The 14420-nt window shown below is 39.0% G+C and overlaps 2 protein-coding genes and 1 long non-coding RNA gene across 4 annotated transcripts; all 3 read right to left on the bottom strand.

The window, feature by feature from the left end:
* Positions 1–243: 243 nt before the first annotated feature.
* On the bottom strand, positions 244–3811 carry LOC103951016. Its single transcript, XR_667729.3, has 4 exons — positions 3543–3811; positions 2027–2110; positions 1783–1881; positions 244–1596 (listed from the first exon to the last, which is right to left on the bottom strand). It is a non-coding gene; the product is annotated as an uncharacterized LOC103951016 (long non-coding RNA).
* Positions 3812–6198: 2387 nt separating this feature from the next.
* Positions 6199–7863, bottom strand: LOC103951015 (phenolic glucoside malonyltransferase 2-like). The gene is made up of 2 exons (XM_009362297.3): positions 6339–7863; positions 6199–6236 (listed from the first exon to the last, which is right to left on the bottom strand). Exons 1-2 carry the CDS (start codon positions 7861–7863, stop codon positions 6214–6216), a joined length of 1548 nt encoding a protein of 515 aa, XP_009360572.2. The 3' UTR covers positions 6199–6213.
* Positions 7864–10493: 2630 nt separating this feature from the next.
* On the bottom strand, positions 10494–13217 carry LOC103951014 (tRNA (guanosine(18)-2'-O)-methyltransferase). Of its 2 annotated transcripts, none has more exons than XM_009362295.2 (6): positions 12957–13216; positions 12398–12881; positions 12019–12157; positions 11849–11910; positions 11468–11606; positions 10494–10959 (listed from the first exon to the last, which is right to left on the bottom strand). In XM_009362295.2, exons 1-6 carry the CDS (start codon positions 13084–13086, stop codon positions 10822–10824), a joined length of 1092 nt encoding a protein of 363 aa, XP_009360570.2. In that variant the 5' UTR covers positions 13087–13216; the 3' UTR covers positions 10494–10821. The 2 variants fall into 2 exon arrangements, with proteins under 2 accessions (XP_009360570.2, XP_018503870.2); XM_018648354.2 differs by having other exon boundaries at positions 10821–10959; positions 11468–11574; positions 12957–13217.
* Positions 13218–14420: the final 1203 nt, after the last annotated feature.

Below are 14420 nucleotides of genomic sequence, written 5' to 3'. Positions count from 1 at the left end.
GCGTCGGGTTCTCTGGCGGTTCTAGGGTTGAGTCCGCGGAGTGAGCTTCGTCTGTGAAATCTGCGGCGGCGGCTTCGGATGAAATTGAAGCGTACGGCCACGAAGGAACATTGTAAGGAGCAAGCCTGAGCGCTAATTTCAAATTAAAATCACAAAATTGAGTTAGAGATGTCCGTATGAGTAGAGAGAGAGAGAGAGAGAGAGAGAGAGAGAGAGAGAGAGAGAGAGAGAGAGTACCTTGGTTGGGACGAAGCGGAGAGAGGGGGAGAGGAGGAGAGAGACGGTGAGTCGATTGGTTCGGAGGGTGGAGGTGATTGAGGAGAGAGATGTACGGACTAGGGTTTTGCAGGCTCTCGTTTTTTATTTTTTATTTTGCAGTGATTTTGGCGCCAAGGTGGCGGATGACGGAGAGTAAGGGGCTCAGCAGCACCACAGGAGCTGAAGGGGCTATCTTTTCGCCTTTCGGATAGCGTTCCGATGATAGAACTTCATGGATATGACGTCGTTGGGCACCACGTATTTGAAGTACCGACGGTAACCTCCGGGGTCACCGGGCTAATTGGTAGAATCCGATTGCAGGCACCGACCACCAACACGAAGAAAGAGCCAATGAGAGACGAGTTGATTGGGGAAAGGGCACAACAGACTTTCCACTGTAGAAAATTGTGGAATTGGTTAGTTAATCGAGGGCATTTTCGCCTTTTCCTAGTAAACTCCCCATTCCGCAACCGTTCGGTACTTCAACTATGAACGAAGAATCTGCTTTAGTATTATGTATAATATAGCTAGCTTCTTCGTTCATAGTCTATCTTCTAAGAATTTGGCAATACTTCGGAAGAATTTGGTTTTGGCTAGAACACTATGAATATGAATCATCAAGCAGCTGCATCTGGCAACCTTCTTGTGAGAGGGAGGAGTAGTACCCCTTCATCTCCATCTCATCATCCGTAGGCACTTCCTATCTAGCTAGCTTCTTAGCCGCTCTTATATACTTTAAACTACTACTTTTGCTCATGACAAGTATTTTTGCCCAAGATCACCGATTTAGTAGTTGTTGTCGAAGAATGTAGCCACAATCTATCTAGCTTCTTAGATGCTCTTGTATACTTGAAACTACTATTACTCTTGTTCATGAACAAGTATTTTCTTCCCAAGATCTTGTAGTTGTTGTTGTTGCAGAAAGTAGCCTTCGTGATGAACTAATTAGCACATATTCCCTGCTTCGTCATCTAGAATTAGAATTCATAACAAATATGAGGCAATACCTTGGTTAATCACATTTCATTGATCAATAAATTAGGTTACATCCAATACATACACCAAGTGTATATCCCAAAAGCTAACATAAGCATCCTAATAGCTCTAAACATATTGAGATGCTAACAACATTCTAAAGGCATTGAGTTGGTAACAAAACAGGTATACCGTGTGCATTGTTGAAACTAACAACAAAATTCATAATATAAGTCATCAACCATATCATGGTCTTTAGTTCAGCACAAGTATCATTGTCATTTGAAAGATCACTATCACTACCTCAGGTGCTTCTTGAATAATTTCTCCTGTAACTCCATCCTTCTTTTTCTTCATCTTATCCTTACATAATAAAAGAGAAGAAAATAAACATTGGTGTCTAGAGAATGGTAGGTGCATTGAGAATTTGAATAACAAAAGAGAAGAAAATAAGAATTGAAGAAATAGTTACAGTAAGAAGAACAAAACATAACAAACGAGCCTATCTAAATTACACAATGAGTTTTATATGTACTTTAATTTCATTACCTTGTGAGCCTTCCTTGCATGTTGGATGAAATGGTTTTGCCCCTCCCTTGTGGTAATACTTTGTTTCTTACGATTATATGAATTTTACTTGAAAACATCCTACATTAAATGGCCATTAATTAACAAGAAAAATATATCTAGTTTCATACCATAAACTACCTATTCACTGTAATTTCAAAACATTCAACTTTTATAAAGATCAAATTGATATCACTACTAATGAAGGCTAAATTGATGTCACTACCTTTGGAGATGTTGGTCTGCCCTTGGCTTGCAACCCTTCAGTTGTGCTATCATATCTTCATTTTCTTTTGCGTATCTGATTTCACTAATTTATCATAGCCTAGTAAGTTATCAAGACTCCAAATGCCAGGACTAGATAATCTACTAACAAAAGATAAAATTACCAAAAAAACTACTTAAATTATGATTAAACTTCTAAACCAATCTGCGATTGCAAGAATATGAAGATCTGCCAAAATTTAATAAAAACCCAACTCCAACATACCATTCCTAAAAAACAATAAGACCAAAATCTAACTTAGTATAGGAAAAAAAAAAAAAAAAAAAAAAACGGTGAATAACATATTAGTTTTCCAAATTCAATATCCTTCAAAATGTGAGCTTTGGAAGTTGTGGTTATCACTTAAGTTACCAAGTATGTTGATAAAGTGAGATTAAAATGAAAATATTGAAACCAGAACAACCCAAAAACTTGCAGAGTATAAAATCTATACCGACAACATCTTGGTTTAAAAACACAAACAAGAGAATTACCCTTATCAAAAACCATGACCAACCTTCAAACAACACAATCACAACAACAAATTACTTTGGAAATAAAAACATTAGTGTGCTTAATACAAAAAATAAGCAAAAGAGGCATAAGGAAGTTCTGAATCAGTCTACCATTTTCGCATGCAGATAAAGTTTTCAATAATTAAAATTTTACGCTGATTGTGCTCTTACTAAACAACCCAATTGATCTCATACAACCAAAACGAAACCAACTTTGGTATTACAAAGGTGGTTGTGCTCTTACTAAACAATCCAATCGATATATTCACTGGAGGTAATGGCCTCCAGCCAATAGAAGAACAGAAAAAACACATTGGATGATTTTTGAGCAAGTCATATGGTCACTAATTGGAAGAACTACTTAAACATCAGTGCACAGTCATAGTAATCAAACCATGACATAAGCTTTCAACTATTTGGTATCTAACTTAAAAGGAAGTAAAAGCCAATGCTTAAACAGAACTGAGCAGCTGAAAATATATATAGGAGAAAGATATATGTGTTTCTCAAATCCTTCTTTATATAGTTTTTTCATGGTTTTCTAGGACTCCAAATAATAACACCAATAAACAGAAAAGACATTGCTTAACACTAATTAGAAGAAGAAAAAAAATCATCCATGATGGGGGAAATCATTCTGCTTGCCCGTAGAGACCATTTTCAATCTTTTTCAAATGCAGAGCAATTCAAAGCCAAATCAAACAACTTTCCTTTTCAATAATGGTATCAACAACTCCAAATTTTTCACATTCAATCACCATGAAAACCAATAAGCCCAGAAAAAAAAATACCTACATGCATGTTCATAACAAACAGAAAACTGAAATAGAAAGACCAAATAAAACAACTTATTAAAGCCTCCATATGTGCAAATAAATCATTTGAATAATCCCCAACGATTACCCAGAATAAAATAGCCAGGGACAAATACATATAATCTAAAAAATAAAATCCAAAATTACCTAATTAGAGGCCTCAGAGGCTGGTTGTGGAGGTGAAAGGCTGCTAGCTTGCTTGATTTTGGAAGTAATTAATTGTAAATCCAAAAGCAAAGTTAAAAAGACTGACAAGAAATTGAATTGTTTTAAACCTGAAGCGTTGAGCGACAGTGTAGTCTCGTAGATGTGGGAGGTTTTAGCCGTGGATTTGAGTCTTTGGTGACTCTAGGGTTCTCGGGTTTGCAATGGTGTAGTAAGAAACTGGAAGTAGGTGGTAGGGCCGTGGATTTGAGTCTTTGGTGGCTCTAGGGTCCTCCATATCTTTCTCCTCCTCCATATTAATTGTTAATATAAAATATTTTTTTAATTAGTGGTTTGGCCATGTGGCATAGGATGACAACCACGTCAACAGCCATGGAAGCTTCTTAGATGCTCTTATGTACTTGAAAGTTTGAAACATCTGCTACTTTGATCATGAAAAAGTAATTTTTGCCCAATATCACCCTTGTAGTTGTTGTTGCAGAAAGTAGCCACAAATCTATCTAGCTTCATAGATGCTCTTATATATATGCCTGAAACTACTATTACTTTTGGTCATGAACAAGTATTTTTGCCGAAAACCTTGTGGTTGTTGTCCTAGCAAAATAGCCTTTGTGGTTATGAACTTTTCTAACTTTGGATCTGCAACTATTTTGATTACAAAAATACTCGCATCCAATCTATTAGGAAAATACTTGCAATTAACATATTTAACACCGTATAAATTTCAAAATTAGAACAATTTATTTATTTTTAATCATCATATAATGATTATAAATGATTAAAAACAATCTCCAGAGATGTCCTTAAATAATAATTAAGAAGATGAACTGATTTCAATATAATTTTCTAACCATATATTTATAATATAGCAGAAGCGAGGCTGAGGAACATTATCGTCAAAGTTCTTCAAAGGAATTGCATTGGTGTATTTCTCTGCCATCACCGTTCTAGCCGGGTTTATCCAGCTTAGGTACGGAGCTGGAGCTGCAGTATCTCTGTTTTCCACGGAATACAACACGTTAGTGGCGTTTCTGGTTGTTCTCATGGTTTACCTTGGTTCATTGGCAGTCAAGATACTCCAAGCTCGTAAAAATCCAGATTTGTCTGAGTTCATGGATAAAATTAGCCTCTTGTCAGGAACACTTGCCATAACCTTAGAATTGTTGATCCTGGTTCCAGCTTTGGGGTGGTTCGCCATCGCAGCATGGAGCATTTGCCTTGTGATTGAAGTAACAAAGTCGTACCGTGAAATTGCAGATGTTTTGAAAAGTTTGTATCGGGAAGCACGTGAAGAGCTTCTTCAGGTGTTTAACAAATTGAAAGAGTTCTTCATGAATATTGGTGCAAGTGCAGGAGTTGTTGCAGCCGGAATGTTTGACAAATTGAAAAAGTTGGCTATGGGATCCGATCAGCCGAATGGTGCAAGTGCAAGTGCAGGAGATGTTGAAATAATTGTTGGGGCTTAAAAATACTTCACTACTTTGGAGATGTTTATCTCACAAAGAAGAATGTAATGCAACGGAATTGATAGGCAAGAGAAAGAAAGAATACTCAAAGTATTACACAAGATTTTTATTCACCCACGAACTTAGTACAAGAGGAAACACTCAAACACTCTTAGAAGCTCTGTTACTTCTTCTCACTTGTTACTTGGCACTCTCACTTCTCACTACTTGCTGTCTTGGTTGTTATTCTTCTTAATTGATACAAATGGTGTGGATGCCTTCTCCTTTTGTAGGCATGGATGGAAACTTGGAGAAGCATGGAAACATCATGCTGGAAATATCTAGATAATTCTACTACCTTCCTAAGCTAGAATTATCTACACTAATCTTGCATGTTGGTGGAATCCTCAACATTCTTCTCGACTCTTCCACCAACTTGAACTTTGCTAGAACTCTCTAACATGTGCATGGATCTTTCTTTATGTATGAGCGGGATCAATTGTCTTGGGCCAAGACAAGATTACAATTCAACAATAATATCGGCAGTAGTCTAGGAGAAGATAAGAAAAGCTACCTCAGAGCCCTTTGTCTCTTTATCTTCCATTAAGCCTTACGTGTGGAAAGCTTTGAGATTGTTTCCTGTGGCTACCAATGATCGTGGATCTCAAGAACCTAATCTTTGGTTACTTTGAGATTGAGGTTATTTTATGTAATTTATCCATAATTATATGTTCTAGTAGACAAACTATTACTCATCTTGAAAGGTGAGAAGGTGAGGTGGAAATAATTCAATGGTCCCAAATATGTTTGTGAATTGCTTGTAACGACTGACAACCTTACCTTAATTTTGACTGGCGCTAGGGCCGGGCGCCGGTGAGAAGGCCGTCGGTGGATAGCAGAGACGGCCTTCCGACGGCCTTCCCGTAGGTCATGTAACTCCCTATGCATGGTGGTGACACTAAGATTTTTTTGTTTTTTTCTTAATAGAAGGGAGCTCATATCACAAGCAGCTGCCCTCCAAACCTCAGACGATCTCACGTCAAGAGTGTTTGGTGCTGTCTTGACTAAGAATAAATAGACCAAGGGGGACTAAGTTTCACTCGCGCCCCACTGAACGCAGTACTAGTACTAGAGGAAGTAAAGACCACTGCCCTTGGTTTTGTGCAAAGTCTTCCGAAATTTTTTTATGCAACATTATTTATACCAATTCATCCGAGAAACATAGAGCTTCCTGCTCCAGAAAACACCACAAGATTAATCATAAAGCATACAATTTTTCAGCTGACCAGAATACATATAAAATGAGACTTCAAACTTCAAAGGGTTTCAAGACCTTTAGCAAATAGCGAAGCAAAAGCCTCCAAATGATGTTTTTTCAAAACCAACCCGATGTCAACAGCTCCGCCACCATTCTTGCCATCTGCAAAAGTGATTATTCCGATTGTATGTATCCGAACTACTTCGGTGCTCCTTGGCCTTCCCCATCCAAAATCAGTATCGTACATGTCAAACCGATGCGATCCAGCGGTCGTAAATACTCTCCGATGACCAGCACCACTACTAGTCTGTTCATCAGAAGGGTAAAATATGGAAACCAAATTCTCCGCGCCATTCGTCAGAGTCCCGCCATCCAAACCCTTAATGGCTTCACTAATCGCATTTACCGCTACAACCAACCCGTCTTCTCCTAGAAGTCCCTTTCTTTCTGCAAGTGCTACAGAGCCCGTTACACAGTTTCCAAAATAGTTTCCAGGCAAAGGAGGGGTTAAGCGCGACCGGCAGTCCACGCTAAATGCCATAGGTATTATTTGGCCCCCGTTTACTTCTTCTTGCTCTTCTTTCTCTGCTTTTAGTAAGCAAACCCATGTGTAGGCACACGTTAGAGAAAATGTCGACAAATGAACGGATCCATCATCTCCTTCCTGTTGTTTCCTGGTCCTGACCCATTTCCGTAAAGCTTGAATCTTTGCGCTCGTGAATTCGAAGTTGCCCCGAGTTGAATTTGATATCACTAGAGATTCATAGCGGGCTGCAACCATCAAGCTTCGATTATTTTGTCGTCTGTCCATGTTCAGAAACTGATTCAAGTAAATCTCTTCCAGTTGGAGACAGATGGGGTCTTTCAGACCCCGTCTGTCGTAAAATGGTTTGAGCTGATCAGGCAAAACAATGTCATCAGATTTATGAACATGTTTGCATATGTGGGTCCATGATTTCAGAAACATGAAGAGAGTCTTGCCGTCAACAACTGCATGGTGCATGGATATTCCAATGGAAAAGCCGCCGCTGTTGGGAAAGACGGTGATTTGAAACGCCATCACGGCGGCTTTTTCGTGAGATTTCGCCAGTTGGGGTACAAGAGGGTGGTATTCTTTGGCATCAATGTTAAAGTCATTGCTTGAGAGATGGTGGAAATCGGCATCAGATTCGGCTACTGTGAGGGAAACGGTGTCGCCTTTGACATAATTTAGGGTGGGTTTGGGGGAGCTTTCGGGCCAAGTGATGTTTCCGGCTAGAGGTAGAAAATGTTGGAGGGCGATAGAGAGAGAGGTTTTGAGTTTTGGAATAATTATTGAATGAAAGAAGAGTAGGGTATCTGCCGGGGAAGAGCAAGGCAATATGTCATAGAAGAAAAGGCGATGGAAGGGTGGATACCTTAGCCATACGAGGTCTATGAAGGTTAGAGGAAGAGACAAGTCCTCTTGAGCCGGTAGAGTGTGATTGACTTGAGATATTGCTTTTGACGTAGCGGCATCTACATCGTACATAAGTTTCTCACCTTGAGCTGGGATGGCCAAGGCGGCCCACGAGCCTGGTTGTGGAGCTACCCTGCAAACTTGAATGAATTTCAATGCCATTGGATTATTGGGTAAGAGTTTGGAAATAAAATGAAGAAGATTTTAATTAATGAAGTGTTTATGTGATGATGGTTAGATTGGGGACTTGATAACCCTATGTATCAAGTTTGACATTGCGTAATGACATGATCAAACATATTTAATTCATTGGTTCATCCAAAATTTACGTGCCTAATCACTTGATTAAACATATTTAATTCACTTGTTCATCCCAAATTTACGTCAAAGCAAAAGTCCCTAGGGATGCTGCCTTCATTGGTTCCAAGACAATATCGATTAATATATATATATATATATATATATATGTATATAGAAAATTATGAATACAACCAGAAAATAAAGGAAGCAACTACCGATGCTCGTTAATTTTTCATCCATCAAGAGTTTCACTTTACAAAAAATCTTCGAAAATTACTAGCCGAACTCGCTAGACACATTCCATTTTCATTCCTTCTTTTTTTGCTTAAAAAAATGGTAGTAGTGGGCTATCACTTCGAGCTGGATCGCTGTTTTTATAGAAAGCTCTCTCCAAAAAATTAGTTTACAAACGGATGATCGAACCCTGACATTCCTAAAGATGGTACTAAAAAAAACCGCCAAACTTGTGGCATAGCCAGCTTTTATCCACTAGACCAAACCCAATTGGGTTTTATTTTCATTTATTCTTCAATACAAGCCGGAGCACACTTCATTAAAAAGTAGAAAAATAAAATAAAAATGTCGATGAAAAAAAAAAACTCAAATTGCAGGTTTGACAAAAATAAAATAAAAATAAAATTCAAATAGCAGACTTCATTACAAGCTGGACCAATTCATTAAAAATATAAAAATCGGATCATGTTTATGAGGATCCAAGAATTTTTTTAATTATATTCATTTTATCGTATATCGTGGATCAATTTTTATGTGTTTAATTTTAAATTTAAAAAATTCAAAATAATTTATAATCGTACCATATATAATAAAAAAAACACAATTAAAAGATGAGAGTTTTAACGAAAAGTTTATGGTACTGTTCAATTTAACGAAAAATCATATTTTTACACTAAAAATTTGATCTTGTTACTATTTATTTTACCCTTTATTTTATTCTTATCGTTAAAACTCAAAATTTTCAAATATTTCCCATTAAGTTTCCTTTAAAAATCTCTAAAATTTTCCAAAGAGAATGGACAAGTATACTATCTCTTCATGAGAAACTCAAATGGCAGAAGACTTTTATACAAACTAGGACCCACTTCTTAAATTAAAAATAAAAAAATTGTCATTGAAAACCTCAGGAAAGAGATCCTTTTCAGATCCCAAGGATCCTAACCATCCGGATCTCGCTGACCTCCCTGTACCAGCACTCACCTTCCCCTTCCCCTCCCACCCCAATTCCCACTGCATCTTTCCCCGACCTTCACTACTCCATTTTTCTTCTTCTTCTTCTTTCTTTGTCTGCGATTCAGCTTCGTCGATCGTCGGGGTATAAGAAGGCAACGATGTTGAGGAGAATGAGAGAGTGAGAAAGTTAAAGAGGAAGACAGATCACAACCGCATGATTTTATACGAATGACTGAGATTACGGAGATCCGCAGGATCTGGAAGGTTGGGATCCGGAGATGATTTTTTCCCAAAAACTCAAACAACAAAATCAAAGAGTGATATTTGACATTAGGCTTTTCTCATTTTACCTTTTAATAAACAATAAAAGAAAACAAGAAATTGCTAAATGGTAACTTGATCTTGCTCTTGCTCCGTTGATGTGTGATAAAAAAGGCCATGTGTTTTTAATGTGAACACTCTTTGGACATGAATACAATCAGGTGATGACGAGATGGTCTCATGTTCTGAAATACCCGACTGTCCTTTGCCCTCTCTCTCTTTTCCTCCCCTCTTTTCTCCCTACCCATTCCCCCTCACAGCATCCCACCTCCTCTGCTTCCCCCACCAGGGCTTCATGCCCCTTATTTGACGTTTTTTGCCCATTTGTACTGCTTTCTGTCATTTACTTTTTTCTTCCTCTATCTCCTCCTTAAACGTGATATTCCATCCCCGTCCCCATCATGCTCGGATTGGTAGGTTCTGTTCAGAAATTAAATATTATATACACTTCCCCTCCCCCGCTTGTACTGCTTTATGTCATTTACTTTACCTTCCTCCCTCCTTCTTAGACGTGATATTCCATCCCCGTCCCATTATGCTCGGATCGGTTGGCTCTGTTCAGAAATTGAATATCATATACACTTCCCCTCCCCCAACCGACATGTCGGATCTCAATCGGGGTCAAGTGTTCTACAACCTCCGTCACAATTTACATACCCCTTAGCCTCACTTTCTACCCACAAGATACTTTGTATATATTTGCAGGGATTCGTTAAAGAGATTTAGATCTAGTGTCTACCCTCTTGGTTTAGAGTTTGACTTCCTCCGAAGACGTGATAACTACAACGGTCTGGTTTACGCTAATTGAGATTAGGGTTTTTGGTTGTTTGTTTTTTACAACTTATGTGAGCCTCTCGTTGTGTGCTGCTCTCATTTTGTTTGAGCCTTTTACTTTATTTGTTGTTGTTTACCTGACTCTTTTTGAACCTTGTACTAGTTATTAATTAAAGTAATCTTGTTTGACCATATAGAAAAAACGGGAGAAGAACGACTAGGTAATTAATTTCATTGATTCAAGCTGTCCTATCGCTAGAAAGTAAAGAATCATTGGGAGAATAGACAACCAAATGACAATTCTTGGCCCGAACATGCTTGGTTGCCGAGGTAAGCTCTCATGCTGCCCTCTCTACACTGCATGTGATGTCGCACCAAGCTTTGCTTTCAATCGGACATGGCCACTTTGTCCTCTTGGTTGGCTTCAGAGAATTCTTGTTATCTTCTGCTCCTTTTGGTGATTGCTTTCTCATAAGAAATTTGGAGAACACGTTTGTTTAACATCATCCGGGCAATCAAAAATCAGAAAAGGGTCTCTCAAATCTTTGACGTGAGCAGAGATGCCTTCCGCTTTACATACTCACGTGCAATGCTGATTGAACTCTTGCTATGCCGCAGAGAGAATTCAGCAAGTAGAATTTGGCTCTCTTCAAATGTCAGATCCCCATGGCTACCCTGTATATTTGTGTGCAACAGTTATTAACATCTAATGCTTGAAACTTCAGTAAGCACACAACTGCTTTGTATGATTACTATTTGCTTTTGTGAAAAAAAGAACGTCACAAGATAGTGAAATTGAGTTGCAATTATCTAGTGCTTGATACAAACTTTGACATGAATGCCGCTGTAGTCTTGACCCATAGACACATGATTGTAGAAAAATGAGGGAAGAAAAGAGGGTCGAAAACTGATTCTGGCTTAACATAATGCAATGCAAAATGGAAGTTCAATTGCACATATATAAAGTTCAGAATGAATTTCCAAAACGACATCAATAGCCGGCATAAAATGTAGGGTTTTATGATTTTCTTGTAATTTATTGTCAATGCCCTTTCCATTATAAAAATCCAAGCAATGAAGATGAATAAACTAGTCATGAATGCAAATTTTCAAATAAAAAGAAAAACGATAACAGGAGTGGATGCCTTATTCAGTACAGAAAGAATAACGGTAGAGTTGTTACCAGGCGAGATGTTCTATCACAAACTGCATGGTGCATGAGAAGGCCTGCAGCAACTGAAACATTGAAAGAGTCGACCATGCCTTTCATCGGAATACTGCAATGCAAATCTGACAAAGCCAGGGCCTCATCACTTATTCCCCTAAATTAGACATTGCACTCAAATTAACATCGAGGAAGAACATATCTAAGATGTAATTTTCTTGATGTTATCAACTTTTTCTTGGTTGAATTTCTAAATCCTTCATCAGATGTACAAGTATATCCAAAAATTTGATATTGATCACAGAGACACAAAAGTGTATCAGCTTAAAACTGAACAAAGAACCCGCTTGGATGATATCGAAAAATATAATGATCACTAAATAGGAAAACGTGTAATACCTATTTTCATTTCCGACTACAATCGCAGTTGGGCAAGACCAATCCATGTCGTATATCGACACCTTAAAATACAAAATGGAAGAATAACTCAGATACGTACTTGAGATTAAAACTGTGGAACATCTTTTCAAAACAAACAAAATACATAGCAGAAGAAAGTGGATAATTACCGAGTCCATTCCCAAATGCGTTGTGGCAATTCGATACCCTCGCGATTTCAGAACTTCAAAGCACTCAGCAGTAGAGTTCCAAATTTCAATGTCCAACCATTTCTCGGCTCCCATACTGACATGGCGATTGTCTCTATATCTGAAACAAGATCAAGCTGAGGTTAACAAAGTTAATTCGACAACTAAGAACCGGACAACTTCAATTAAACTTACCAATACAAATTAAACAAAGCCAACTCTGATTACCAATTCACTAAAAAACCACATATCAACAAACAATTTAGAAAAAAATAAATCTTCTTTCTGGTTTTCTTTTTTTTTTTTTTTTTCAAAATTTTAAACTAAAACCAGACCCCTTTCACCTCAAATGCCGTTGCACCTTTTGGAGTCGCAGGATACCACATGAACCGACTGAAACCCGAGCGCATCCGCAGACCGAAACGCCGCCGATACATTGCCGAAATCTCCCAATCCTTCAACCACCAGACACACCCCGTAGCTCCGATTCTTCACCACTTTCCTAAACTTCTCCTTCCTGACATCCATTATGTACGGATCCACCGCTTCAAGCACCTCACCGCTGTTGAGAAAAGCACCTTCACCGCAGCTGAACTTGTCGAGATACGGGAACCACCGACCGCCGATTTGGTGCGCGGACTCGTGGCGGCGTTCCATTTTCCTCAGGCGCGCGACGTCGTTTTTCTTCCTCAGAAGCTCCTCCACGGTGTCCTGCGTCGGGTTCTCCGGCGGTTCTAGGGTTGAGTCCGCGGAGTGAGCTTCGTCTGTGAAATCTGCGGCGGTTGCTTCGGATGAAATTGAAGCGTACGGACGCGAAGGAACATTGTACGGAGCAAGCCTGAGCCCTAATTTCAAATTCAAATCACAAAATTGAGTTAGAAATGTGCGTATGAGTGCCGAGGGAGAGAGAAAGAGAGTACCTTGGTTGGGAGGAAGCGGAGAGAAGCGGAGGGAGGGGGAGTGGAGGAGAGAGACGGTGGGTCGATTGGTTCGGAGGGTGGAGGTGACTGAGGAGAGAGATGTACGGAATAGGGTTTTGCAGGCGCTCATTTTTTTTTTTTTTTTTTTTTTTGCAGTAATTTTGGCGCCAAGGCGGCGGACGACGGAGAGTGAGAGGCTCAGCAGCGCACGGGGAGCTGTAGGCGTTTTTTTCTCGTTTCGGATAGCGTTTCGATGATAGATCTTTATCGATACGACGTCGTTTATACCAAGTATTGTACAGACGGTTTGGGCCTTGGTTTCAGCCACAGACAGGGCCCACTGGGCTCATTTGTAGAACCCGATTACGTTAACCTGGGTCGGGTCCTTGTCGTTTTATTTTTTCTTTTGATAGGGTCGTGATTGATTTAGTCAATGATGCACAGTAACCTATTATAACCTCTTAGTAATAATAAATACCCACTTGACATTAATTAATCATAGACTACTCAACAACTCCCAGTACACTTAGAGTCGACAAAATTAATTTATGTCTCTTTATGTGTCACGTCAAGAGACATCTCGTCATATGTAAAAATTTCTTCTGTATAATTTTTTATCTATTGACACCATGTGAGTTGGTAGATGTGCTTTGTAAGTTCATATAATATCAAGGGTAAATCTCTATTTACTACTTTCATACTTTATGGTTTTCAACATTTAGTATATTAATTTTTTTTGTCCTAGAGTCATACCTAAAATGTAAATTTTGGGACAGTGTTATATATCTGTCAATCAAATTGTTAAGTTTGACGTTAACTGATGACGTGACATCTATGTAAACAATAACAGGACATCATATGTCATTAAGGGGTCCACATGGAATATTAAAAATTAAAAAAAAACCAATTTATAATTTTAAATTTTAAAAATTAAACAACCAAACCTAAACCTAAAAAACCAATATGAGTTCATCTATCCATTTCTTCTTCCCCACCCAATCCAGCGACCAACCTCTCTTTTCTATGCTCCCTCTCTACTCCGCCCCCTCCCTCCCTTCTCTCCTCACTCAACTCCAAGTATCTCTCCCCCCACTCCTCAATCAGCATCGCCGTTGTCCCCTCGCTCCAGCAAATCACTGAAACTCCTCCACAATTAACTCACCAACTCCGCCGTTCCCCAAATCTCCCTCATGACCCTCAACGGCCTCAAATCCCCACTCTTGTCTAGTTTTCGACCCAAGACCGGACAACCCATGTCTCAAATTCTGACCAAAATCATCGCCATTGTCGCTACTTGAATCTTCAGCGACTCCGAGCAGCTGTGGGAAGAGCTCATCGACTATGTTTACGTCTCCATTACCGGCTCCAACGTCACTCAAGAAGTCCAAGAAATGGGATTCAGGATTCAGGGCTCCTGCGTCTCTCTCACTCCCTTTCTCTCTCTAAAAAGAAACGCTAACTTTC

Source organism: the organism of the source record quoted next, unplaced genomic scaffold (assembly GCF_019419815.1).
Source record: "Pyrus x bretschneideri cultivar Hongxiangsu unplaced genomic scaffold, Pyrus_bretschneideri_v1 Contig13, whole genome shotgun sequence".
NCBI lineage: Eukaryota > Viridiplantae > Streptophyta > Magnoliopsida > Rosales > Rosaceae > Pyrus > Pyrus x bretschneideri.
The sequence above is the reverse complement of the archived record's forward strand: the minus strand, read 5'-3'. Positions and strand labels throughout refer to the sequence as shown.